The sequence below is a fragment of the Saccostrea echinata genome, unplaced genomic scaffold, assembly GCF_033153115.1.
Source record: "Saccostrea echinata isolate AGI-Se365-2 ecotype Australia unplaced genomic scaffold, CSIRO_AGI_Sech_v1 ptg000018l, whole genome shotgun sequence".
Lineage (NCBI taxonomy): Eukaryota > Metazoa > Mollusca > Bivalvia > Ostreida > Ostreidae > Saccostrea > Saccostrea echinata.
Window position 1 is genome coordinate 4,766,644 of NW_026889767.1, and position 27,955 is coordinate 4,794,598.

Consider the following 27,955-nt stretch of genomic DNA (forward strand, 5'->3'; position numbering starts at 1 on the left):
GCATTCATTTGCGTTAGGTGGTCGTACATGGTGAAGATGTCTTTTAGATTTTTATCAGATCTGTTTTTGATGACCATGATCTTGATGTCGTTGTTTCTAAATTTTGCGATCACAGGACGTGGTCCTTTTCCATCTCCCCCGGGAATCCGATGGATCTCCAGGACATCTGCGGGGTTAAGGTCAACGTCCACCACTTCCTTGAGTGTTGTGCACAGCCGTTGTTTAAGATTTTCATTTTTCTCCTCTGCCCAATTTATGAATTTTATGTTACTCTTTTGGGAGTACTGTTGATTTTGATTTGCGAGGGTTATTGCAGATCCAGCTATAAATTCACATTTTTTTAGTTGTTCCTTCATCAGGTCTGGGCGGCCTCCGTTTTTGGAGGATAGCTAAATTCAATATGGCGGCCAAAATTTTTACCATATATGGAAACCGCGTTGCATTGTGGGATAGTTTATCCTCCGATTTAAGAGGATAACACAGGTAATTTTCAAACACCTCATGCCTACCTTTAATCAAAAAGTGCAAGCACCAGAGTACATGCAAGTAAAAGTTCAAACATTAAACTATCGATTGTATGTGGTGATTTGAGATTCTATGTCTAGATATTTTGCAATTTATTTTCAAAGTTAGCACTTTTTACGCTCCATTATTACTGAATATTTCTTGTTATTTTGTTTTATTTTTTATGATCTTTCCCTATTTAGACAAATAAAAAAGGACTTTAATATTTCTTTTATATTTTCTTTTAATTAAAAAAAGGAAACGCATTTTAAGCATATTTAAAACGCAAAATATACTCTGCCTTATAATTTAAGCATAAAAGTACAAATGGATTGAATGAATAATTATAAAAAATAAATAAATAATTTGAATAGCATAAGTAAATAAAATAAATAATTTGACATGTTTACTAAGAAATTAACATATATTCATACAGCCATGTATATACATAAACAAATAAAATATTACAAAGTGATGTGCTTAAGAATTAATAAATGAAAGAAATAATAAATTATTGAACTTAATTTTTCAAAGAAAAAATGTTTATCAAAATTTCTAAACTGCTTATCACATAATTACGGTACTGGAAAAATCAGCGTGGTTATAATTAACCTTAGTCACAGGCAGGTAAGTGCAATATTTGTTTTCCAAGCTGTATACCGAATAACTGATTGACGGAAATTAAAAAATAAAGTTATATTGATTTAATATCTTGAATTATCCATCAGCATATGAAACTGTACCTTTTATGTTTTGATTTCGAAATCAGCGTACGGTTCATAAATGCAAGAGTTGCTGTTATTTGTTTGGTTAAGAGTTAACTGCCCTTAGTTTTGAAAATTCCGGTAGGTGGCAAGACCGCTATCCTCTGTTTTCAGAGGATAAAATCTATCCTCCAAAAACAGAGGCCGCCTAGACCTGTTCATAGATCTCATTTCACTTGCCTGTACACTGAGTTTTTCTCGAAGAGTGTCGAAATCAAGATTAAATCCGTCTGAAATCTCTTTTGTTTGTGTTTGGAATTCTTTACATGTTTTCTCTATTTTCTCCTCAAATTCTTCCTTTACTTTGTTTTTAATATCTTTTTCAAAATCTTGTTTCATCTCTGAAATAATTTCTTTTTTTATCTCGCCTTTCAGCTCATTTTTCAGTTCTAACAAAATTTCTGAGACTATAAGTTTTACATCCGATTTCTTAACCATAGATTCTCTGATCTCAGTTAGACTGTCCTGAATTTGGTTCAGATCGTAAGCAATTTCATTTTGTTCTGATTGACTATTGTCTTGATTGGGGGGTTGATCTCCGCTACTAGTCCTTGGTTTTTTCGCCGCGGCCTTCTCAGAAACAATAGATTTTCTTATAGACATAGGTGCCGCTTTTAAATCAGTAGCTGCACTAATTTTTTTGTTTTTGTTTGTTCTTTGTCTGGAGTTTTTTTGCTGGATCCCGTTTTATCCATTGTGGGTGAATACGTGAGTGAATACGTGTTCACAATGACTGAACAATGAACAATGTCTTAATTTAAATAGTCCACTTGTATACGTTACAGTAAGCCAAAAGTTAATGTAAAACTCACCAGATTGAGTATTAAACTCCTTTACACAGCATTTGACACACTTAAAACCAAAGAGAAATAAGGTTTAGGAAATAAACAGCGGAGCCTAAAATTTTTGGTCAGTCATAGACCATCACGTGACCGGAACTCGTTAATAACTAGTTAATCAATTTTTGCATAGGCCTACTTAATTGGTCATCGCCTCTGAGCTTTTATTCACTTCGGAATGAACCTCAATCAAAATTCACCTGTTTACTCATTTGGGAAATATAGGTTGCATGTATAAGGATAATCTGAATCATCGTCATCGATATGCATCCACAGATTATGAGGCTTTGGTCAAATAGGATGTTCCTTAGGCAGGTACCGGCATTAATGTAGCTGCAGATCTGTAGCTCACTGGTCTGAAAAGAAAATGGAATGGAGCAGAGAGCAACAGTGCCACCAATTGAAAAAAAAGTGTATATTGACTGTGCACAAAAAATAGCGCTGTTTCTTGATTTATTTTTCCGTATATTTAAGCTGCCATCTCAAATTATTACTAACAAGTACTTTGTGTTCCTAGCATATTCTTTTGCTAATCCTACGACAAAGCATTCCCCAGATCTGTTGTTAATAGCCCTCCTTTGCAAGAAATTGAGACCATCGAAAATTTCGTCTATCTATGCTGCCATTTTGGGTGGCAAGACAATTCTGTCCAACGCATTTCTTTTTCTTTCTTTTTTTTTTTTTTTTTTTTTTTTGCACTTCGTGCATCACTTAATTGTACATGCAGTTTTCTGGTGGAAGTAGTAAAAGAAAATGTTAGGAACACAATGTTAGTAATATTTTAAAAATAATTATACGGAGAAATAAATCGAAAAACAGCGGTTTTTTGTGCACAATAAATAGACATTTTTTCAAGGGAGGCTGACTGTAGCTCCTTGTTTGTCCATCCTAATTTTTTTCAGACCAGCAAACTCCAGAACTGCAGCTGGTATTAATGCAATATCAGAAGAAAGAATCCGTCTTTAGTGATGTTTTCCATGCAAGACCAGTCATTGTGAGACTATATATAATCCACGTTGGAACCGACCTACACCTAACAGCTTTAATCACTGTCGTGTTTAATTCGGCGCCGGTTGTGACATGTTTGGATGCAGTGATAATGGGGTAAAATGTACAAACGGCGAATTTTGTGTACCAGTTTCCGAGCTATATTTTGGTAAATATTAAATTATTTATTCGTTTTTTATCGAAATTTTACAGATATTTTGTTTATCAAAATGATGTGTTTTACTTTTGTTTTTAGAGTGCATTTAAATTACTCATCGAAGCGATTTTTATCGAAGCACATGGCATTCTTACCCTGTTAATATGTTTTCATTTGTGATTATTAAAATAATATTTAATATATCTTAAATCTGAAGCGGACAAAAGAAAGAAAAATCATTTTACGAATAAGGCATTGAAAGTTTAATTTGTTTTCAATACAAAAAAATGTATAAAAACGCGTTTCATTTTATGTACCCGTAACAAATATATTACGGTTTGGATAATGAGGGTGTTCTGGTTTGGATGCAATTATTAATTTTCCAAAGCCTTATGTAAATGTACAGGACCAAGCTAATCATCTCTTAAAAGAAATGATGGCTACGTTTAGAAATGAAGGGAAAATGATGACAAGAAGTGGGACGTGTCATGGTCTAAATTGTGAATTCAATACTGGCATTAATCGGCATTAATCAACCTGACAGACGGACATGTGTAACATTGAAAGTTTAAACTGTTAGTTAAGTTTGACTTGATAAAGTCTTTTAATGTAAAACATGTGTATAGCAAACATTTCCCCATGCATAGGAAATCATCCTTCAGAATTGTTGTATAAGTATATAAACGTTCCCCCTTAATCTGGATACTCATTTATAACCGGAATTAGGTAGAACCATCGTGTTTATTTTGATTGCTGATACCAGTCAAAATTAATATTATGAATGAACAAGATTCTGAATAAATAAATTCGTGTGTAGCTTACCGAAAATGTAAATTAAGGAAATGTGGTTGAAGAGTATCTGGAGGTTAAAGAAAACAAAACATACAATTCATCCCTTTCTATTCCTTTTTTGTTTAAAAAAAAAGTCCTCCTTGCCAAAGGATTTTTTTCTTCCCAAATTTCTGTAGAAGAAAAGTTTTTGAATTTTAATTGGAAATATGTTTTGAAGAATTTGAAGAAATACTTTAAATACCAGTATATGGGAAAAATAGAAAAATTCTATAATTCTTTAATGCACTAAGTGGAGGAAAAATTGACTTCAGGGTAGCATAATGAAGTGAAATTACTTCCACGTTATGAAAATCTTTAATCCTCTAGATTGATTTTTTTTTTAAATTTAAAGTACATATCATGATATTTTTCTTGCAGTCTTATTTTACAGTAATCGAGATTTTATATTAAATTGTCAGCTTTAAAAATATAGCCATTGTGTTTGCTTACATTACAGTTTAGATCCGTGCCCGCCCCTTATATATATATAGCGAACAATCTAATGCATTTTCCGGCCGCGCGGCTTGTGGATGTGTATCATCTTTCACATGATAAACTATTATTACAAACTTCACGTGACTAACAGGGAGAGAATACACAAGCTATACAAACCTGGGGAAATCAACGGTTATCATAAAGTCAGCCGATATCTCGTCCTCAGGTAGGTTTGATCTTTTATTGATTTAAAAAAAAAAACACAATCTTACGGGCATTTGCACAAGGAAGAAAATACGTCTTAAGATCAAGAATTTAATGTAAAATAACAGTAGCCGAGGTTAGGCTGGGTGTGTTAGCATTTTTTTTTTTGGCAGCTGAACGTAAGTACTATGAGTGAATATGCATGCAGTTCTGATTGACTTGGTAACAGGTTCGGCATGTTAATTCTTATTTTATGTCGGTAGATTACCTCGACCTTATTTTAGTGCCGTGATTGTAATACAAGTATGTATATCGTTCGCTGCCTACTCCATTCATTCACACTAAGATAAATATTTTTGTAAACAGCCGGTAAATTGGGCTATTCATGCTACGAACTTTAATTAAATTTTACACGCACAGAGAGAGGGAGAGAGAGAGAGAGAAATGGGGGTCATTCACTGGTGAATTTAGATCCCTCCTTTTAGTGTGCCAAAATTTAGAAAAGCTTTTTTAGGTTGTTAAATATTGTTTTAACATGCATTAAACATAGCTTAATTACTAATTACTCACAAATTTAAGTTGTTACAAAAAAAAAAGAAAGAAAGAAAAAAGAACTGGGAGCTTCTAAGAACTTCACCCCCTGGGCCCCCATTAACGCTTTGCCCTGGACCCAACCCCCTGCCTAGCTGTTTGATCCCTCCTCTTTTCGGGAATCCTGGATCTACCATGCACATTATGTACGTAATACATATGAAAGATTAGAAATATTCTCTTATTTATAATAAGGGAAGTACTTCTACATATATGCACATGTACTACCTAGTATATATATATATATATATATATATATATATATATATATATATATATATATATATATATATATATATATATATATCCACAATGCCCCCCCCCCCCCAAAAAAAATGCACAACGTTTCAACTTGCATAATTATGATGACGTGTTAGAAAAAGTAAAATTTTTCAGTGTATATGTGTCCCCGATATTAAAAGTATGTCGAAGTTACTAAAAAAATATGTCTGACATTTGAGTGGGATTACTTTACAGAATACTTGCTTCTTTGTGCATATTTTAGGTTTCTTATCAATTTGCATTTCCTACACATTTTCATCCTCCCGGATCTAGTGACGAAGTCTCAGTTACACTGTGTTTAGGCCTAAGAGGAAAAAAAATGCGCATCTGTTACTTAGAACTTATGCTGAACTGCGTAATTACATCTACTCAGTCATCTTTTACTTTGTCAATCGATAATAAAAACAATGTAAATGTTTCTTTGTTAGAAAAGCTTGATCGACCATTACATCTAAATGTACATACAACTTACACCCATCCAACCCCTTCCCAACCCCAACAAAGACGCATACGCAGCTAGGATAAGGCTGTCCGTAAAATGTCAAACTGTTCCAACTGTAGTTACTTCTCTGAACTACCTAGATATGACGTCATAATAGCATATGACGTCAAGTCACTGCATACTTGAGCTGACATGACGGGGAAAGTGTCATAACTTTTACATTCCTTTCACATGACATGTAAAGATTTTTTAGCGTTTTTGTTTGATTCAAGTGTATGGATTATTCTTTAAGCATAAGTGTGCTGTTATGATGTTGAACATTAGCAATTTAATATCATTGTTCCTTTAACTTGTCTGATATACATATATTCAAACAATAACAAAATATCGACTGTGAAACGCTTCCCCTTAAACGTCTGCGGACAGAGTTAGAATTTATAAATCGTGTATATATTTGACTGGCACAAGTGATTAATAAAGATAAATTGAAGATATTCTGTGTGAATCTACCAAAGAAGTATATCCTCTAACTGAATTTTGCTGGGGGATTGTAAGTAATTTGTCCTATTTTGTATAAATTGCGATAAAGAGTGGAACATGCCCCCTTGTATGTGGATAAGTTGAATTTCTTGTGGAATATTTTCTCAAGAAGTAAAATTCAGACTTGCCCCCAGCATTTTATATGTACCAAAGATCACGATGAATTGACTTATGTGACAAATTTTTCTCAATAATGTTGTTTTGCACTTGTGCCGATGCAATTTTTGTGCAATATTTAAGAATTTATAAGTGTCCATCACATGATCAACAAAGTCATGTGACATCACAGAAATGCATTTTTATAATACCTGATTACACTCTCATCACAAGTTGACTGCAAATTCATACATAGAATACAAATTTAAATTAAAATCTAGCTCAAAATAAAATGCAGATTTTAATGCATATTAAGCCTTCGGACAGCCTTAACATAGCTGCGTATGAAGTAGTTTTTTTCTGTCTGCTTCTAATGGCCATCGAAGGTGTCTGGAAAGGGTATTCCCTGCCCTTCTAGTCACTTTATAACAAAATTGAGCAGCGGTACTTCTAAATTCAATATTTTAAGGGGGTACAAACGCACCCCTGTTCCGACCACTACCGCAAAAATTGAAAGAGATCGATTCTGGAGGTACTAGGCTTTACAATGTAAAAGATTTCCCATTTCTTAAACATTAAATGTTTCTTAAACATGAAATGTAATTTTCCTTTCATCATTTCAGGTAAAGAATTATAATGGGCAAGGGTGAAGGAGGCGCCGCCGGACTTTTGTGGGCTTTTCTGTGGTTTCTGGTTTTAATATTCCTCGGATGGCCGATCGGGTTCTTCATCGCTTGGTTGTATGTGCTTCTACTTCCGTTTGGAGCGTGTATTGCGCCAATCAAAGACGTCAATCAACAGATACTCAGAGTTGTGCAACTTCCGTTGACATGCGCAGAGAATATGGTTGGAATGAAACCAATGTGTTAAACATACAATTTTAAAATGTACTCTTGCAAACTACACTTTTAGGCAGCAAAGTACAAATGTTATTTATTTTATATCGAACGTTTATATTTTTAAATAAATGTTGTGCCTGCATGCATGCAATTTACATTTTTGTATTCAAACCATACAAACAAATAAATATGATGATTATTATTATGTCATTATTTATAACTTCCAAAGTATATTTTTCAAAGTCCTCAATGTCTCTTTTTTTTTTTTTTACCTGGTACTTTTTTTCTTTCTACAGTTATCCCCCCCCCCCCCCCCCCCCCGCACACCACTTCTAATTCATATATGTACTTGGACTTCCAGTCATTAAAAAGGATTTTGATCAAGTTTGTTTGCATTTAACAATCTCTTACTCTGTTTTTAATTATGTCTCTCAACTCTTTTACATTGTATTTCTGATTTTTTTTTTACATAATAGGAGTTAAAATTTCTCTTTTAGATTTTCAACAAAGAATAAAACAAACATTTGTTCACATTAATCTTATTTTTTTTAATTGCCACAATTTCATAAAAATGTATTGCTGATTTTTTTTTTTTGGTCACTGTCAAGTATTACTTTTTTCTTACAATATCAATTACACAAACACATTAAACTGTAATCAATCTGATAATATCTATAAAACGTAAGTATCAATTATCATGATATAATTGTGGATTCTGTCACATCAATATCATATGCACAGTCATTAAAAATTCCCAGTCACTACAAAGATAAACCTTGCGTTATTTTTTTCAGGTTTTCACACTGTAAATTCATAATTCATAAAAAAAAATTCACTATTAATCCTCCTGCATTCATGCTAATTTTAAAACATATTAATGACTTTCTATAAATACTGAAAAATAAAATTTATATCAATAACAGAGAAAATGACTATCTTTTAAGGAACATAGCACTGATCTTTTTTGGAAAAGATGTTGCTATAGGAAAAAAATCTGTAACTAAATGCCTCTCTGCGACAATTTAAAAATAAATATCTATTTTACAATTGCATATACGTTGTAAATGCATTATTTGGCAGATATTAAAACTAAAGATATAAAAAAAAACCTCTACATATATGTAATTATACAAAAGATCTCAAATTTTGAGAAGAATATTACAGATAAATGGATAGGAAATTTAAGAAATCAAAAATACTGTTTAGTATCATAGTAAGGGTGAGAGCAGAGAGGATGTACATAACTTTATTTAATTATCCATAACAGGCAGATACATGTATATAAGTTACCAATACAAAGTATTGGTGAAGACTAAAATTTCAAATATTATTCAAATACCATCTGAAACCTTCATTACCAATATTTAAAAAAAAAAACCATACATAAACATCCACTTAGGTTATTGCAACTAAAAATGTTCATGATGCCCATAGAAAAAAAAATATTCCAGAGAAAAATATTTTTAAAGGAAAAAAAAATCCATAACTACATGTAATATCATTAAATTCCCATTACTTCCCAAAATATTAAAAAGAAAAAAAAAATCATAACAAAATCTTACAATGATTGAGCATAAGTTCTCCATTGAATCAATTACCTTACAAAAAATCTCACTTAACTAGCACTTTTTCCCCCACAAAAATTAACCAATCACAATTATTCATGCAAATTATCAATGCAATCAACTCCTTAATTCCATGTCCACGTCATGAATTACTTCCTTATTCCTGATTTAGCCGGCAGTACACCACTGCACTGTCACAGACTCTATCATAACATCCGCCGTATCATGTAGTTAAGGATTCCGCCGTGCCTAAAGTAGGTCAACTCCACCTCCGTGTCGAACCTCGTTTTGACTTGGAATGTTTTGCCGTTACTCAGCTGAAGGAAAAAACATCATCATGATGATCAATTAATTGATTTAAAAAAAAAAAATGAGATAAATTTATACTTCATAAAATGTCATTAGTTATGGTTTAGTAAAATACATGTATATCACTACATTATCAGAGCTGGAAAAAAATCTTAAGTTTCAAAAGTTGAAAAAAATTATCAAAAGAATCTTAGTAACAAATAATGCCAATGTTAAAATGATAATGAGGGATTAACCTGTAACAAAGTGTAAAACAACAATTTCACTGTTCAAATCAGTGAGAGAATATGTAACTAAGTCAATAAAGATGGTCCAAAACATTCATTGAATTCAATATCACACAGTACAGCAACCAATATGCCTAACTCATGAACCTATTAACATTGAATTGGTATGGTTTCACTGAAGGCATGATCATGTTAATATTTGCCTCTAATCTTTTTTTTCCAACTTTACTGAACTACAGCCACTCTAAATATAGTAACACATGCTTACATTGAAGTGCTAGAGACGAGGGTTTCACTTCGTTATAGACATAATTCATTATATCTTTTAAGTTAATAATATGATTTTAGCCCACAGAGAATGAAAATCCCTTCACTATAAGCATAAATTCATTATTAACTTGTTTGCTATAAGGGTGTTTTACTGTATAAAGAATTTTGACCTTGACCTCTATCACCACTCACCTTGACCTCTAACACTTGACCTGCCGTGAGGTTATCGGGGATATCTACAGAGTAGGTCTCTGTGCCAGTCAGCCCCAGGCTCTCAGCGGTCTGTCCCTCCAAATACTGGAACGGGATGATCCCCATCCCCACCAGGTTACTACGATGGATTCGTTCATAACTCTCAGCTATGACTGCCTTAATTCCCTGTTAGAAAAAAAAGCAATCTTCTAGATTGATGTTACATGCATTCATTCACGCAAATAGTTTAATACGAATACAGTCAAACCTTGTTGTCTCAAACTCAATGGGACAGAGAAAAAACTTCGAGATATCCGAGGATTTAAGATATCCAGTGTAAAATATGTAAAGAATAAGAAGTTGGGACTTCAAAATCACTTGGACATGTCCATGATATTCGAGATATCAGTGTTTGAGATACCAAAGTTCAACTGTATATGCTCAAAGAAAGAATCCTTTTGTGTAAGTAAGGGAGTTATTTATTTATAAAACCTGGATTTGTAAGAACCCTCATGTCTATTCCTCACAAATATTTCTGCTGCTAAAAACCTTCCTATAAATACATGTATGGTAAATGAATTTTTATATGCAGTAAATGAAGTACTGGAAGTGAGATTCCAGACTATTTCAGAAGAGACTTTAGAAAACAATCGGCTTGTGTGATATTGTGTAACGGGCATTTGGTACGTCAGACCAGTAGCTCAGTGGTAGACATGGTTAACAGGAGGTACCGAGTTTGAGTTCCCAGTCTAGCTGACATTTTCCCCGGCTTGTTATATTTGGTGCCCAACAACAAAACCCACGAGTGGTTTAGTGGAATCTTATGAGGTTTTCAGGATGGAAAACCTCAAAAAAGGAGTGTGTTACAGGGATTGAGTATTTGTTTATGTCTACCACATTTTAAGCAAAATAAATCTGTAGCAATGACATCCAAACTTAACAGCATTAATCATTAACTTCTCATTACCAGTATCCAGGGTCCCTTGGCTGCCCAGTCTCGGGACGACCCAGACCCATACTCTTTCCCTGCAAGAACAATGACCTGGCGACCATCCTTCTTATACCTCTCAGAGGCATCAAATATGTCCATCTACAAAAAAGGGGAAAAAAATGAATTCAAAACAGAATGTCTTAATCTTGAGATTTGCATTAAATGATGGCATTTGAGTTAATAGAATAGTGAATCTTAATTGATTCAACAGAGAATGGGGTTGCTGGTAAAAACTCTATTTTCAAAAATTTTCTTTAGTCAATCTGGTTGAATATTGGTTGAATTTTCTCTTAGAGTTAACAAAAAAAAAACATTAAGTGGGTTGTTTGTAATAACTAAGATGTGTCGATTACTCCACGAATGTCCCCACAAGCAGCCAAAATTTCAAAAGCAATATTTAGATTTAAATTTGTATTGAACTTGAACTGTATTTTCCGGAAACTGAAAATTTCTTATTTTTTTCCAAGTTCAAGAGGGATATCTCTGTCAAAAATCACAGGACCATGACCAAATTCGAATTTGACCTGTATTTTTTGATAATATACCTGCATATGCAATTTCATCCTTATACATACATCCCTACAAAAGTTAGAGAGTGGAAACTGATAATTTCTTATTTTTTTTGTAAGTTCAAGAGGGATAACTCTGTCAAAAATCAACAGACCAGGACCAAATTTGAATTTGACCTGCATATACATATGTCGTATCCATATGTCAAATTAGATTTGAATGTGTGCAACTGTTGCAGAGATAATGAACAGAAAATGAAGGATGACGGAATGACAGAATGACAGAACTGGGCAACACTATATGCCCCGGCCATTTTATGGCGGGGGTATAAAAATAAAAACCTTTTTTTCTCATCAAGATGGTTATCAAAATGAGTCTGACCCAAATCAAAATGAGACATAAGTCCCTCCCCCCCTCTCCAAAAAAAAAAAGCCTTGTGGTACAAGCATCACCAAAAAATAAAAAGTAACCCTTCTCTTTTGCACAAAGAGCCCTTCCAATCTCCACTAACCTCATCTCCGGATGGAATGTGTCGGGTCCTAGGACCAGCTTTGCTCATGAACTTGTTGACTAGACGAATATTGGCAAAGGTTCCTCTCGCCATCACAGCATCATTCCCTCTACGAGATCCGTATGAGTTAAATTCACGAGGGGTTAACCTGTTAAAAAAATGTGAAGACAATATTTTGCTTGAAAAACCTGCTTTTTTATGTTCGAACTATAAAAGTGAATGTGTTTATTAAAATTTTTATCACATACACGCAGCGGTGAAAAATAGAATCAAAGTACAGAATATTTCCATATACATGTGTTAGATGTACTTATTTTACAATGCTTCATAATTCAACTTTAGGGGTTTAAAGCAATATATGCACTGTATTTCCAAAAGCCTATGAATTCAACACTCCAAAGTAAGAACATTTCAAGGGATTCATAAACATACAAAAATTTTTCATACTTTGACTCAAGGGAGCTTAGTCATAAGCTCTGAATACCTACCCTCTGTTGCCTAGGTAACGTGCTGCGGGGCTGTTTCTAGCTATACTACCGGCAGGGGATATGTGATCTGTGGTCACAGAATCTCCCAAATTCAGTAAAACGTGGGCATCTTTGATGCTTTCTGGTTTAGTGACTTCCTTACCCTGTAGAAAGAAGAAAATTTTCATAACAAACTTTTTAGGAAGAACTTTTGCTCAATATTTATAAAAATTTTATTTACCGCTCTTTATTGAGGGGTCAAACCTTACCATGTTTTCAAAGAAGGGAGGTGACTTGATGTATGTTGACTTCTCGTCCCAGGGATAAAGCATACCTTCAGGTGCTACTAACGAGTTCCAGCGTTTGTTTCCTTGCTGTTAATTTAATATGTCTAATATTAAATATTACTATAATAAACCAGCATCAGACAATTTTTTGGAGAACATTAGTCAAAATCACTTATGCTGAATTAGAATAATTTGTATTTCAATAATTTTCATTACTGACATTTGACACTAGAAATTGGCTGGCACAATACATTGTACTAACTAAAGATTTCTTTTTAATAAAAAAAAAAAAAAAGAAGAAGCAAAGACATGCTGTTTTTAGCAACACATTTAAACATTTATCAATGTTAAAAACTATTAAACTTTAAATTCAGACATACTGTTCATATACATTGATATAATTTAAGTATTTCTTAAACTCTGATATACAGAACAAAAATAAGAACATTCAAACAGAATAATTGACACCAACCTGGATTCTTGAGTAGACGTCGGTGAACATCGCAGGGACAACAAATTCTTTTTCCACTGCCTGTTACAAATAACAACATTGGCATACATATACGTACAAGATAATAATTTTATGAAGGACAAAGAATATTCTGCATGTTAACACTTTGCATTTTGTCAAGGAAACCATGTTAAGGTCAAGATCTAGTAAATGAAAGGTGCCTACAGATTTTTTAAATTTGAGAAATAAATTCCATAAATTATGCATTATAACTTTAGATTGGTCATTTAAGGTGTTTCGGGCATAATATGTAGATGAACAAGACGAAAAATCATATTTTAAACTGTCATTTTCAATGAAAAATTAAGAAAACCAGTCAGGAATACAGGAGTTTTTTTCCATATCAGACAAAGGACATGTGGCCTCTAAGAAAATGATAATTTGTATGTTCTTGGTCTCTTCTTAAAATAATATTAAACTGAATATAGGTATCGGGATTACTTTTCACATGACTTCAAATTAAACTCCTTGAAAATACTTTATTTTCTACATAATTAAATTAGACTGTAATGTACGGGAAAAAGAGAAGTTAAAATTGATTAGGCCAATTCAACTTAATTAGTAGATTATCATCCAGGGTCACTAAAAAATATGGGGCAGGTGGGAGGGTTTTATTTTTTATTTATCAGTTTTTTTTGTGTCCGATTTTGACAGTAATTCACGCCATCTGAATGTCAGGTTGGGGTGGATTGTTGTCAATATTTCCGCTCACGAAATCACTGTAGAAATCGATGATTGTTTTTTCATCACTAAAATTTGTAGCATACCAACCCCTTCTTTCGTTCACGCCTGTCACAACACGAGAAATAATAAAAACCATTTCTCTTCTTGACATGCGGTTCTTGATGTTTCTAAACAGGAAATACTTTTTGAAATATAAATACAGGAATCAAACACGAAAAATCCGGGAAACATCATTCTTGCAAAAATAAAAAAAATTGGAGCGGGCCAATTTCTGAGGGGCGGGCGGGGATGATAATCTGTCAATTAAGTTGAATTGGCCTTATGACGTCATAATGGATCTAGCACCAAAAAGTTTCTAAAGTCATTTACTAGATCTTGACCTGAAAATTTTAAGACCTTTTATCCCCCCTCCCTCCAAGCCTTTTGATGCATCTAATCCCTTTCTGTATACATATTTACTCCGTAAGAAACATACCTGGATTTCCTCTCTTGTTGGCCAAATATCTCTAAGATAAACTGGCTTGCCTTCAGGATTAGTACCTAAAAAGAAAGGAAAAGGATTTTAAAAATAAATCATACAGTACTTGTAGCATATTACAGTGAAAACTGCCTATTCTGACACCTGTTGCAATCTGTTTCACTGTGAATCCCAACCTTTTTTTGATTTTCATTCCCATTTTTTCTTTACACCGTGCCATCTGACACACTGACTATTCCTTTACAAAAATTTGTTTCCCAGTGCATATCGGATAAGACAGGTTTCACGTACACGTAACTGAAATCACTTCTTTTTAGTGTGTCATTCTGACTGGCTTCAAAAACTAAACTTGGGAGGCAGGAAATTTCACTACCTTTGGTCAAAATAACCGTCCTGGATTGAATTGCTTTTTATTTTTATTTTAAGTTTCAGTCATGCAAATGACTGTATACAATTGAAATCAAATTTACATGTATATAAATGTCCAAAACAGTGACAGGTACACGAATCATATCAGTGCAGAGGTGAGCATGTACTGTGCATTTAATTTGTTATTAAAATCTAAATCAGGGTGGGGTTTTTTTTGCAATTCGTGGGAGAGTAAAAAAAAAAACTCTTGTACATTACTCAATGGTACCACATAACATACCCCTGTACTTGTAAACTAAAAACCAAACAAACAAACAAAAACCAACACAACAGAGCAAATTCCTACAAGTTTATTCCCTCCAACTTTGTTGCACGGGGATAAAAAAGGGTCAAAGAAAACAACTAAACAAAAGTACAGTGGTCGACTAATCCACCATACAGGGTAAATGTTTATATCTCACCCAGTGGATCTTTTTCAAAGTCAATAAGGACGGTTCCAGCAAGGGCATATGCGATGACTAGGGGTGGTGAGGCGAGGTAATTAGCTCTGGTGAGTGGATGGATCCTTCCCTCAAAATTCCGGTTCCCTGACAGAACCCCACATGCTACCAGGTCACCCTATAATATGTACATGTAGAAAATGAAAGTAGCATGAAGTGTGTAAAAACCTTGAACAACCTTGTGGTCATTATTTTTTATACATAGAAAACCATTTTTTTTTTTTCATTCCAATTAAGCTACAGAGATTATAATTATTCATGTGCATAAATTATACACGCATAAGTTAGATGGGGAAAAAAAAAGATGCAAGTATTTTTCATAAAGTACTATGAATTACCTCTGTATGTGTTTGTTCTAAGTTTTTTTTTCAAAAATTAATATACTGTTAAGTACCTGAGACACATTTTTTAGGGCAGCTCATAATTACTTACAATATTAAATATTCCTGAGTATCAAAACCCTATTTACCTTTTCTATGCCTTCTGACACAGGTTCTGGTAGGGGCCCGCTGTTACCAATGCACGTCATACAACCGTATCCTACGATGTCAAACCTGTCAACATCATTTTTATATCATCAATGAAGTTAACTTTATCAGAAAAAAAAGTTCATGATTTTGTTTAAAGTCAATTTTTTGGAAAAGAAATAGATCAATTGGTTTTAGCTGAGCTGGTTTTTAATACCATCTCTATGCTGTCTAACAATTAAGACTTTTAAAATGGGAGTTTTTCTTTGTACAGGGTTTTTCCATTTTTCTTAAGAATTTTGACACTTACACTTTTTTCAAGTACAAGGTGTTCCACTTCTCCCAAGATTTTGACATTTACCCTAGTTTTTCTAGGCAAGGAGTGACTCTTCTTTCCAAAAGATTTTTTAAATTTACCCTTGTTTTTCTAAGTTCTTCCCTGTGAGTTTTGACACTTACCCTAGCTTTTCTAGGTAAGGGGTGACTCCACTTTCCCTGAGGTAGTAAGTGACAACTCCACTTCCTGGAGACAGACTGGTTTTGATGTATGGTTTGACACTTAGCCCCGCCTCTACTGCTTTTTTAGCCAATATCCCTGCAGAGACAAATTGTATGCAAATTCATCATAAGGTATGCTGATTATGATGCACATGAACTGTAGGATAATCTATGTGAATATTAATATGGAAGACAGATTACTCACAATAATATCATATATGCTTTTATGATTTATAGAACCATTCATATGGAGAAAATGTGCAAATACTTCCTACAAGAATTTCCACATTTATAGTCTTTTTGGAATGTTGAAAGTCTCAAAGACAGAAGGATGAAAGAAAAAAAAATAAAATTGGTATGATGAACTAATGTTTCTACAAGGTATTGCATCAAAAACTGGCAAAAGTATACAGTATTTAAACATTAAAAATTTTCTGTTGTGTATTATACCATAGAATTTTTTTTTTCTATGCGTAACAATTTTTGCGCAAATATTCCAAAAGACTGTAATTTTCATTTTGCATAGTCCTATTTTCCTGATTCTTCCAATGGTTTATTAGAGTCAAATCTATCGATCTATGACATCTATAAATTTCTTAAACGGTGATAATTTTGCAAAAATTCAATTTTTGGTGATCTAAAAAAAAAGCGAAAATTGCATTATCACAAAAATTGCCCATTATATGGTATTTCACCAACACTTACCAGCTCCCAGCATCACACTAGGGTTACTGGTGTTAGTACAGCTGGTGACGGCTGCTATGACGACAGAACCATGTGACAGGACATACTCTTTGTTGTCGAACACAATGGGAACTTTTGTATCCTGCTTATCAGCTGGTATTGCAAAACCCTAAAATAGACCATTCAAAAACAGTTATTACCTGAAGCATTTGATAAAATCATGAAAACTTTTAAACACCTCGCTTCTCTTCCCATTTCATACCCTTTGAGTCTAAAATTGCCAGTATTATCTCATACTTAAAATAAATCCGCTTCGAATGAAATTGATTTTTACATTTACTATATTTTAGGTGTATATTTCTACCATGTTAATAGCTCTCCTTCTGTGTTCCGTACCACACTGACCCAAAAAAGTGACAAAATTGAAAATTTCCTCTTTGTAACTGAGTCTTAATACCAATTCATAAAATATCCACATGAATAATTTTCACAACAAACAAATACAGTACCTTGAATCCTATCTTGTTATCCAGACAGGCCTTGAAGTCAGTCTTCATCTCGGACACAGCGACCTTGTCGTGGGGGCGTTTGGGTCCAGAGCAACAGGACACAACTGTACTCAGGTCCAGCTCTACCACCTACAGATATTGGAGGAGTATTTTATATTTACTGAGGTCTACATTCTTTCAACCTTCTGTCACAAGAGAGTTCATATAAATATAATTTATACAGTATACATGTACCATCAGTAACTAAGGGATTCTCAATAGCCTTGAATGAAAAAAAAAAAAGCTTTAGCAGTGGAAAAAACTCCTGCAGATAAAATCAAAATTGCTTTCATTTTTTTCCGTCCTATTCCTACATCTATTTAATTTCACTCATCTTGTAAAATGCCAGTAATATATATTTATACATGTATATTTAATGACCCCTCACCTGTGAAAACACTGGATCCTCCTCAGGATTGCTGTAGTTTCTAAACAGTTTGATTTCTCTTAGGAATTTCTCAATGAACTTGATTCTCTCCTCTGACCTCCCTGCAAGACAAAGCTAGCTTAGAAACACAGGAATATTTTCTAATATGACTATCAAAATATTTATGACTTGAAGTTGTTTTAATGTACATTTGCCATCTGAATCCATGTGTAAATTTCACCCAGCACTGATCAGAAATTCTAATATGGGAAACGAAAGTTTTGTATTCTGCATAATCATGCATCCAGTAAATGCGAATCAAACAGAATCTATATATGACAGGTCTTCTTCACAAGCAGTCTGTTTTTTAACACAAACAAATTATCATTTTCTTACATACATGTACATATATGTAACCAAAGAGGAAAAACATGTGATGGACAAGACTGGGATTCAAACCTGGGCCCCCTGAATCTCCAGTCAGGGTGCTCTACCAACTGAGCTATCAGGCCTCTGGCAATCGAACCCATCTGACCGCCACACATATAATCTGTTCACAAACTCCATTTCTTTAAAAATTATATCCTCACCCACTTAGCTCTTGACTCTTTATCTACCTGTTTGTCTGAGGTACTCCAGGCTTTTCTCGTCCACAGGGAAGAACCCCACAGTGGCGCCGTACTCGGGACACATGTTAGAGATTGTGGCTCTGTCAGCGATGGACAGCTCGGACACTCCTGGTCCAAAAAACTCCACAAACTTTCCAACGACCCCGATCTGTCTCAAGTGCTGCAAATTAAGTAAAGAAAATTTGGATCCAGTTTAGTTGATTTCACGTTAAATTTGGTAAATGGTTGAAACAATTACATGACTGTATTTTCCTGTTTGATTGTACAGAACTTTTTACAGGTTGTATATAAAGTTAATGTACAATTTAATTTCTGCACTTTTAACATCTGCATATATTTCTTGAATACCATGAATTTTTCTAAGTCAGTTTTCCAGGCCTTCAAATGAGTCAAATTGCAATTTCTGTATGTTGAAAAACTTAAATACATGTATCTTTCAATTTTTCAATAAGTCCAAGCATGTTCAAGATAGTAAGGTTAACTATAACTAGCTGGAACATCCCAGTAAAGAATACTATAAATTAATTTACCTTGGTAACAGTCAAGACGACATCTGTGGAGGTCACTAGATGGTCCACCTTGCCTGTCAGTTTATACCCCACAACCTCAGGTAACACCATACTGATAGCCTGACCCAGCATAACAGCTTCTGCTTCAATACCTCCAACACCTGCAAACAAATAAAACATCAGCTAGTATTCACAGATGCAGAAATACATGTAGATATTTTAATCTTGTTTTCCATGTCAGAGTCAGACAAAGAAGTCTTGTATTAAGCATTAGTAGTGTTGAACTTTTAAATTCTAAAATTAAAATCAAGCACAATGGGTACCAATCATTAATCACTAAAGACAACATTCATTTTGTGTAGTGCAAACAAAACATTTTTAATATTGCGAGCTAATTTATCTCTGGATTAAGTAATCTCTCTGGACAACGTTTGAATACTTGTTCATTCTTACCACTGTTTACGTAACTTAAAAATTGTCAATATTCAATTTTTTAGTCCTCCTACTTATAAACACCTTACTTCCATTCTAAGTACTTACCCCAGCCTACAACCCCTAGTCCGTTGATCATGGTGGTGTGGGAGTCTGTCCCCACGAGACTGTCTGGGTACAAGAGACCACCCTCATTGAAGACGACCCGGGCCAGGTACTCAAGATTCACCTGATGGACGATGCCTGACCCTGGGGGAACTATCAACATGTTCTTCAGAGCAGAGGCTCCCCACTAAAAATGGAGGAATAATATAAATATATAGCTGATGGTTAAAACTGAAAATAAAACACTGTAAAATCACTTATTTTTTAAAGGGGTTTATTTCCTGAAGAGACCCATGGATACAAGACTAGCCCCCCCCCCCCCAACTATATGTGGCTCAACATATTTAACATTCAAAACTGCAATACAGTATCATTAGGTTTACACTTTTTTCAACACCCCCCCCCCCCCCCCTTCCCCAAGATCTAATTTTTTTCCCCTCAAACCACAAAAATTTTACCTCACAAAAATGTGATTTTTCAGCATAAATTAGTTTAATGTAAAAACTACTAAACATAGTATTACCTCAGTAGTGAATGACAAAGAGAAGTAATCAAGCTCACAATTTATGTTTAAAAAATTTCTTCAGCTTGTGTCATTTTTGTCAAAATATTGGTAACTTACAATACCTTTAGAAAAACAAATCTTTCTCTATTTCTCTCAAATTCCAGCTCCTGATTTTGTTCTAAAGCATCAGCACTGCAAAGTATAAACAATTCCAAGATAAAATACATTTCCATTATATAAATGTGTTATACATTCTGTATGTCAGGCTGCAAAAGAATTTGCTTTAGATTCATTTTGAATTTTCCCTTTCACATGCACACAAGCAGAATTCCCCTTTCTTGACTGTCAAATAAACATACTTATGATGCATGTACACTGTGAGTGCACAAGCAGACAAAAGAGGTAAAACATAACATGTTGTGATGTTTTGGTAATTCTGTTGCAAAGGCTAAATATTTCTAAATAAATAAAAAGATATAAAAAAAATATAGACAATGAAATGAATATTTTTCACTTCCCTTTGAATAATTTCACGCCAGCTCAACTTTTAAATCATGCATACTGTAAACCAACTATTATTCGAGTCAACTTTTATTCGCGATTCGTCAGTTTGAAATCAATCCGCGACGATTAATTTTCGCGACTGAGGAAACATTCTCTACAAATACAAAGCAAAATTAATGGTTCACGGCGATTAATATTCGCGAGTTCAAGTATGTCGCGAAACTCGCGAAAATTTCTCACAAGCGAATAAAAGTTGGTTTACAGTACATTATGCCTATTGAATTAAAGCTATACAATAATATTTACTAAAATAATAATAAAAAAATTGAAAGCCCCACCCAACCTGCAAAAAAGTATATATAAGCAAACAACAGTAAAGTCAAAATGTAATGAAAACAGAATGATATATAATTCAATTTATATTAAAAACAAGCATGCATGAAATCAAAGCTGTTCACAGTTTATCAAAATATACTACCAACCCCTGTGTCTTCTGCTTGTGAAAAGGACAAATGTAATCGGAGATGGGAGACCGAGGGTCATGACACAGGTTGCAGGTTGACCTCTGTGACCCCTGAGCCCCTGAACTTTGACCTCCTCCAGGGTTGGGAGAATATTTCAATATACTGAAACAGAATGACAGGAGTGAGGTTACAATTAAGAGTTTGCTATATGTTTAAGGTTTGAGCGTGAAGGTTTTTAAAGGATGAACCATGCTCTGTTTAAGGGAGATAACTTTTAAATTAAATAGTTCACAATGTTTCCTGTTAGAAAATTTATGTCTTTGGAAATAAGTTATTAGTCATTTTACTGTACCCAAGGAATTTTCACCCCCCATTTAATTTTTTTGCCCCCTCATCCTCACATGGGCAAATTCGATGGAGACTAATAGTGAAATTTCACCAAGGGGACAAGATTCAAGGTCTAGGACGAGGCTTTGCCGAGTCCTAGACCGTGAATCTTGGCCCCGAGGTGGAATTTCACTATTCCCACACGAGTATGTAATGAATGATTATTTTTCTCGCATTATTTTATCCAAAATAATGGCCTGTCAATCACGTCGCCATAATAGGGCTAAAAATATATTCTTTTAATTTTCCATCTAATTAAAAATCTAAATACACCATCGGAGAGAGCGTACCTGAAAAAGGTTTACACACAGTGTAAATGATAAAATGAATTTCAGTCCATGTAAATTAATTAGATAGATAAAAACTGGGAATAAAAAACTTATCTATCCGATAGCGTACACATTCATTCAAGAAGAATCCTTCCACGATCTAAAAATAGTGCCATTTAAAAAGTGAAAATACGACAATATTTTGAATGAAAATAAGTTTATCTTAATAAGTTAAATGACAACATTTTGAGTATATGTAATATTTTTTAACATTGTTACAATTTTTTATATAAAGACGGAATGTTTACGTTATCGTTCGCGGCGTAGTAATACACTGTGTAAGACAGAAAAATCTCACACTGATGTCTCACACCGGACAAGTCAATCTTACACTGGTGATTCTGCCAGAAAGAGTTATCTCTCTTTTATAATAAACACAACTGTATTTTAGCAAAGTATGTAATGGAGCAAAATCATTTTCATGACAGGACAATAACGAACCTTTAAACAACATCTTAAATTGTAAAACTATATCATGTTTCAAATCTGCACAAATTTCATTCATTTGGTAGATTTTCAGGGAAACATTGCCAAAATTACGAAAAAATATCATTTCATTGAGCAGAGAATTGTTCTCAGTTAAGGTTCATCATCCCTCTGTATATTCACATAAAAATTTTTTCACCCTAATGATTTTTTAAAATTATTCTGATTTATAATTAATATGCATACAATTTCAGTGTACTTTACAGGCAAAATTTGATGGAAATTGTACTTGAACTTGACAATTTTAAGTAAGAATTATAGACATTTATCCCAGGGAGAGTTATCTCTCTTCCCTCAGGGTCAATGAACCTTAAATATGTTGTTGACAAATAGCAGTTAAAGGACTTATCGCATGATCCTTCAAAAATCGTAATTTTATGAAAAATATTATCTATAACCTTATTTATTAAAATACTGATTACAATAAACATTGTTGGAAGCATATTTTAAGAGATATTGAGAGTTGAAATTCAAATACGATAAAATAAGTGATTTGGTCATCCACAACGCAGAAAATTCAGGTTGTATTGCGTATATTTTAGTAAGATTAATGAAGGGCTGATCAGCCATTGTCGCCTTTGACGTCACAGAGTCATGTGATCGCTATCTAATTAACTTAGATTTTTAATTCAGGGGTTATCATTTGACTCAATAATTGGTCAATTACTGCAATTTATCCACAGTAAAAACACAGAATTTATGAATTGTGGTCATAAGCATGATAAGGAATGTAATACGCTTTTAATTTCAAATAATTTAAAAACATGCGATAAGTCCTTTAAATGATATACATGTAAATAAATAGACAAAAAAGCTAGCATAACTAATCAAAATCTAATGTGGAGAAGAGAGACATAAGATAATTGATCAAAACAAGAATTGAGTTCCGAAATATAAAAAAAAGTTTGCATGCATCAATTTGAGTACAATATTTGTATATCTTATAAAATAAAATCCATTAATGTACATGTAGAAATCTTCAGATTTTCACATACCATTTGCCTGAAGACTACTTGAAGCTTACTCAAGTCATAACTATCCATGTACTTGTATGTGTGCAGATTTTGAACAAATAAGAAATCTAATGCATATGAAGTCAACAACTTGTTTTTTTAACCCCCCCCCCAAAAAAAAAAATCAGGGAAGTGCAGATATCAGGATATTCATGAGATTGTAAAGATTAGACAGTCATGAAATTTTTGTTTTTCATCAGTAAAAAATTGCAACATACTGTAATTTCCTTTTTTTTTCCATTTTTTAGAAGGTGGGAAAGTTAATTTTATATATTTCAGACTGACCTCAAATTTCTCGAGAGTACTTTGTATATTCATGATGAAAGAAATACAGTGTAAGTGAGTGATAAGGTCAAAGAGCAAAAGAATAGACAAAATCCCTCCCTTTGGTCATTACCTCCTTGACACGTCCACCTGAATCGAGTGGTCTATCACGAGGTCTGCTGGACAGATGGGGTTTATTTTCTCTGGATTTCCCCCCAGTCTCTTCACAGCATCCCTCATGGCAGCAAAATCTACCACAGCTGGTACTCCACTAAGAGGCAAAAATAAAAAAAATTAACAAAGCTCAAGTTTGAGGATTTTTTCTTAAATCTAGTAGTAAATCTTTTCTTAAATCAGCACTTTTAATCAAGCACTGATAGTATGTTTGTAGATGTTGAAAAGAATAGTCAATAGCCCATAGAAGCTTGTTTAACAGACTTGGCAAAACATAAACAGCCAAACAAAGGCTTGGTTTTGTTTTGTTTGTTGTTTAACGTCCCTCTCGAGAATTTTTCACTCATATGGAGACGCCACCACTTGCCGGTGGAGAGCTGCAAATTTTGTCCTATATTCGGCACTTACGGCCATTGAGCAGTGAGGGATCTTTTTTGTGCCAGCACCTACTGCGACACAGGACCTCGGTTCCTCATCCGAAGGACCGGTCTCCACATCCCACAGTGGGATTCGAACCCGCAACATAAGGATCAACTCCTTACTTCGCGACTCTAGAGCAGACGCTCTAACCACTGCGCCACGTGGGCAACACAAAGGCTGGGTGATGAAAAGGAAAAAGGAAATTAAGGAGGAATAATCCTTTGCTAAGAGAGATAAATCTAAATTTAAGAAATCATATAGGATTCCTTGACAAAATTTTTATCTTCAACATTCATTTGCCTCAAATTTTGCCCCAAAATGAGTGGAAAAAAATTGATCTAGATTTCATTTATATCTTCTTTTATTATGTGTATAAGATTTGTCTTAACTAAAAATCCCATGTTAGTGACCAGAGGGATTAGATTTACCCTTAAAGCTGTCTTACGTGAAATCTTGTAAAATCACCCTGGCAGGTTTGAATGGGATCTCAACACTCTGTCCCTGATTTTTCTCCCAGTTCAAAATGTTCTCCACATCTTTCTTCAGCACTTGAAACTCATCACAATTTCTCACTGCAGACTCCAATAATACTCGAATTGAAAATGGCAACTTTTCTGAAACAAAAAAAACAACAAAATATTATTTAAAGTAAATATTTCGTAGAAAGCAATTTTTGTACAGATTCAAATTTTATTTTCCAAGCAACAGTAATAATGTTAACAATACCTTTTTTCCCTTTCTTTCTAGGGTTGCTAAAATAACTGACACTGGATTGCTTAAATAGCCGACACATTTAAAATTAAATTTTGATTAACTTTTCAGAACTTTCAGTAGAAGATAAAGGCAGTGCTCTCTCATATTAAACATGTTAAAAACAAACCACTAACCATATCTGGCATCTTTGAGATCTGCCAAATTAAAGAAAGTGAAGCTTTTCCCATCAATTTCAACATTCTTCTTTATTCCTCCATAAGGGTTTGTGGATCCTGTAAATAGTTAAGTAAAAAATACCAGTTTTTTTTTTTTTTTTTTTTTTTTTTTTTGTATAAGTTAGAAAAATATAAAGCATTGACACTAATTCAATCCAGACACAGCTTATCAAATAATATCAAGTATATTATAAGCTACTGAACTGTAATTCCCTTGAAAGGAAAAATCAAAAAGGATTCAGTTATAATATCACTAATCAGTCAGGGGTGAGACTGAAATCCGTCATTTTTGAAAAATGATGGATAATCGTCATATTTACTAAGTACGTATTTTCGTCATTTTTGTCAATATGACTTACTATCGTCATATTTTCTTTTTCAACTTAATTCTTCTATCCTGGTTACATAAAAGCGAAATTTGAATTCACCGCTGAAAGAAGAGTGTTTACGCAAGTTTCATTTCATCCGGGTCACTAATTACTGCCGACCACGTGCGTTAGAACATCAACATGGAAGGTGAAAGTTATTATTTAGCGGTAAAATGTCGAATTTTGGTAGAACTAATTCGCCATTTTTACATGGCTTTTAGCCCTATAAAAACATATAGTACACCGTCGGGAAGAATACGTACTTGTAGAGAAAAGTCTCGACAAAAAGTTAAAGCCATAAAAAAGTAGTGCGCCCCGTAAAACAAGCGAGATATTTCAGTGCGCCCAGACCCTCCATTTTGAAAAAAGACGGAATATCGTCATTTTCGTCTTCTTTCCTATTTAATGCAAATAAATTGACAAATAACTCTTCCACTCTTATTTTTGCTTGGGAAATTTATACTGTCAACATAACCAGTATTGTAGTCAACTGTATTAGAGAAATGAAGTTCGTTTACGATGTTTTTTGTCCTTTTTTCGGTTGGTGGATCTAACATTTTTCAAAGAGAGGTAACTCGGTATTCTATAAACACTCTAAATTTTTATGACTGTTTTTGGTCATTTTCTTAAAAATGACGAGTTTAAGTCATAATAAAAATTTTATTTTATGGCTTAAAATCGTCATTTTTAAAATGACGGATTTCAGTCTCACCCCTGACTGCTAATAGAAAAAAAAATTAAATTACAATGACCTTTCTTGTTGAATGGTTTGGATATTATTTCTAACATAAATCAAAGGCTTTTACAATATGTGGATCTGTAGCTCTCTATTTTGTCCGTCCAACTTTTCTTTCCCAAAGAACTACATCTCAGCAGCTAATGCATATCAATACATAGTGGGAAAGGGGGGTGGGGTGTTAAGCTTCACCAAAATTAAAAGCACAACATCAACTTTACAAAAAATCTCATTTAACAACTTAAAGATTTAACGTGAACCCGTGCTCAAGACATTGTTAACAAAATGAGCTCATGTTTTTTTTCCCCTTTTTTTCCTACAAAATTCTCGAACAGAGGTACAAATAAATATATAACAATGTAAATGCAAAAATATAAGTAAACATTATTTTTTTTTTGACCCGTAGCCTAACTGTCACTGCACCGATAAATCCTGAGTAGGCCTAAGATCAAAGTACATTTCAACAGTGCAAATTACGCAAGACTTTGAAAGTGAACCGTTTCTATGCCATCTTTTTGTGGATCAAAATCTCACAAGCATCTAAATTGGAGGTAAAATTATTTGTATTGACCGACTAAAATAAATGAGCACAAACTAAGAGAGAATATATAAAACAAATTGAGATGTTGTGATTCTCTACCTTCGGTCGCCATTTTCCTTCTTGCGGAAGTCACGCACGCAATCAATGTACAAAGCAAGTCGTACAACAAGTAAGTCCTATGCCAAAAAAAAATTAATGAAGGCTGAAATAATATGTAAGACGGTGCGACCGTTGGTGAGGGCGGAGCCATCAAGTGAACATTTCTACATTTTATTGTTTAATGATAAATCAGTGTTAAAATCAAGTTGCAAGTCATAACAAAAACCTCAGTCCTTTTAAAAAACTCTAATTAAGTTCTCTTACCTCAAATATTTTTTATTTCAAACAAAGAAATTTAAGAGTATTTGGTTTTATAAATCTGGAAAACTTTTACTATGATATTTCATCATGAATTGCTTGGCCAGAGCATTCAAAATCAAATAGCATAACGGGGAAAGAGTGTGCACTGGACCAGTGTCGCCAGTCAAGGATTTAACCTACCCAGGCCCAAGAACTCTTAAACGTTAATTTTTTCATCTATATGTATCTGTCCAACAATTATACGTGAGCTTGCGTGAGCATCATATTTCTTTATCTTTCACGACTTAATTAAAAAAACCCAATCCAGAAACATCAAGTCATTTAATTCCCATCTTTTACTTCCAATGCATGGTTATGACATCAAATACAAATAAGGACAATTGTCAGAGACTACATCGGAAGTTGAACTTGGGACCCAAACTACAGAAAGATGATCTGACTCCTGGGTTATCAGGACACTTGGAAACTGATCATCTGACCAACACTAGGACTGTGTATCGTGAGGGCTAAAAGTATCAGCATCGCAAAATTTCTGAGAATTATTTTCTTAATTTTAATGGAAAAAATGTAGAGTAAATTTAACGTTTCTGCATTTAAAAAAAAAAAATAATCTGATTCGAATAGTCTTTAGTGCTTTCTAAAACTAACATAAAAGCAAGATGATTTTTTTTCTTTTTAATATCTGGAAAAACGAATTTAACTCAATAAAAGTTTTTTTTTCCAGATATTAAATTGTTTAAGCGAAAACTATTAGAATTTTAAAACCAAAACTTGTGAATAATAGGATACATTTCTGGGAAGTATCGAATAGAATATTTATCAATGTATTGACACCCCCCCCCCCCCGCATCAGT

The 27,955-nt window shown here is 33.7% G+C and overlaps 1 protein-coding gene and 1 long non-coding RNA gene across 2 annotated transcripts; one reads left to right on the forward strand and one right to left on the reverse strand.

Moving 5' to 3' along the window:
• The first annotated feature begins 4,588 nt into the window (after positions 1 to 4,588).
• LOC133189501 (uncharacterized) lies at positions 4,589 to 7,716 on the forward strand. The gene is made up of 2 exons (XR_009721488.1): positions 4,589 to 4,743; positions 7,296 to 7,716. It is a non-coding gene; the product is annotated as an uncharacterized LOC133189501 (long non-coding RNA).
• A 740-nt stretch (positions 7,717 to 8,456) lies between these two features.
• LOC133189458 (cytoplasmic aconitate hydratase-like) lies at positions 8,457 to 26,853 on the reverse strand. The gene is made up of 23 exons (XM_061324828.1): positions 26,841 to 26,853; positions 25,055 to 25,153; positions 24,613 to 24,781; positions 23,707 to 23,844; positions 21,113 to 21,256; positions 20,249 to 20,318; positions 19,625 to 19,808; positions 19,106 to 19,245; positions 18,564 to 18,735; positions 17,968 to 18,068; positions 17,541 to 17,669; positions 17,053 to 17,200; positions 16,309 to 16,444; positions 15,852 to 15,936; positions 15,344 to 15,500; positions 14,511 to 14,575; positions 13,313 to 13,372; positions 12,823 to 12,927; positions 12,575 to 12,717; positions 12,087 to 12,234; positions 11,042 to 11,164; positions 10,075 to 10,260; positions 8,457 to 9,393 (listed from the first exon to the last, which is right to left on the reverse strand). Exons 1-23 carry the CDS (start codon positions 26,851 to 26,853, stop codon positions 9,283 to 9,285), a joined length of 2,826 nt encoding a protein of 941 aa, XP_061180812.1. The 3' UTR covers positions 8,457 to 9,282.
• Positions 26,854 to 27,955: the final 1,102 nt, after the last annotated feature.

Bases quoted from the DNA above. Each gene is read 5' to 3' on its own strand.
- LOC133189458 (XM_061324828.1), bottom strand. The intron at 13,373-14,510 runs GTATGTTTCTTA...TATTTGTAACAG, and splicing joins CAACAAGAGAGGAAATCCAG to GCAGTGGAAAAAGAATTTGT. The intron at 10,261-11,041 runs GTAATGAGAAGT...TTTTTCTAACAG, and splicing joins CCAAGGGACCCTGGATACTG to GGAATTAAGGCAGTCATAGC.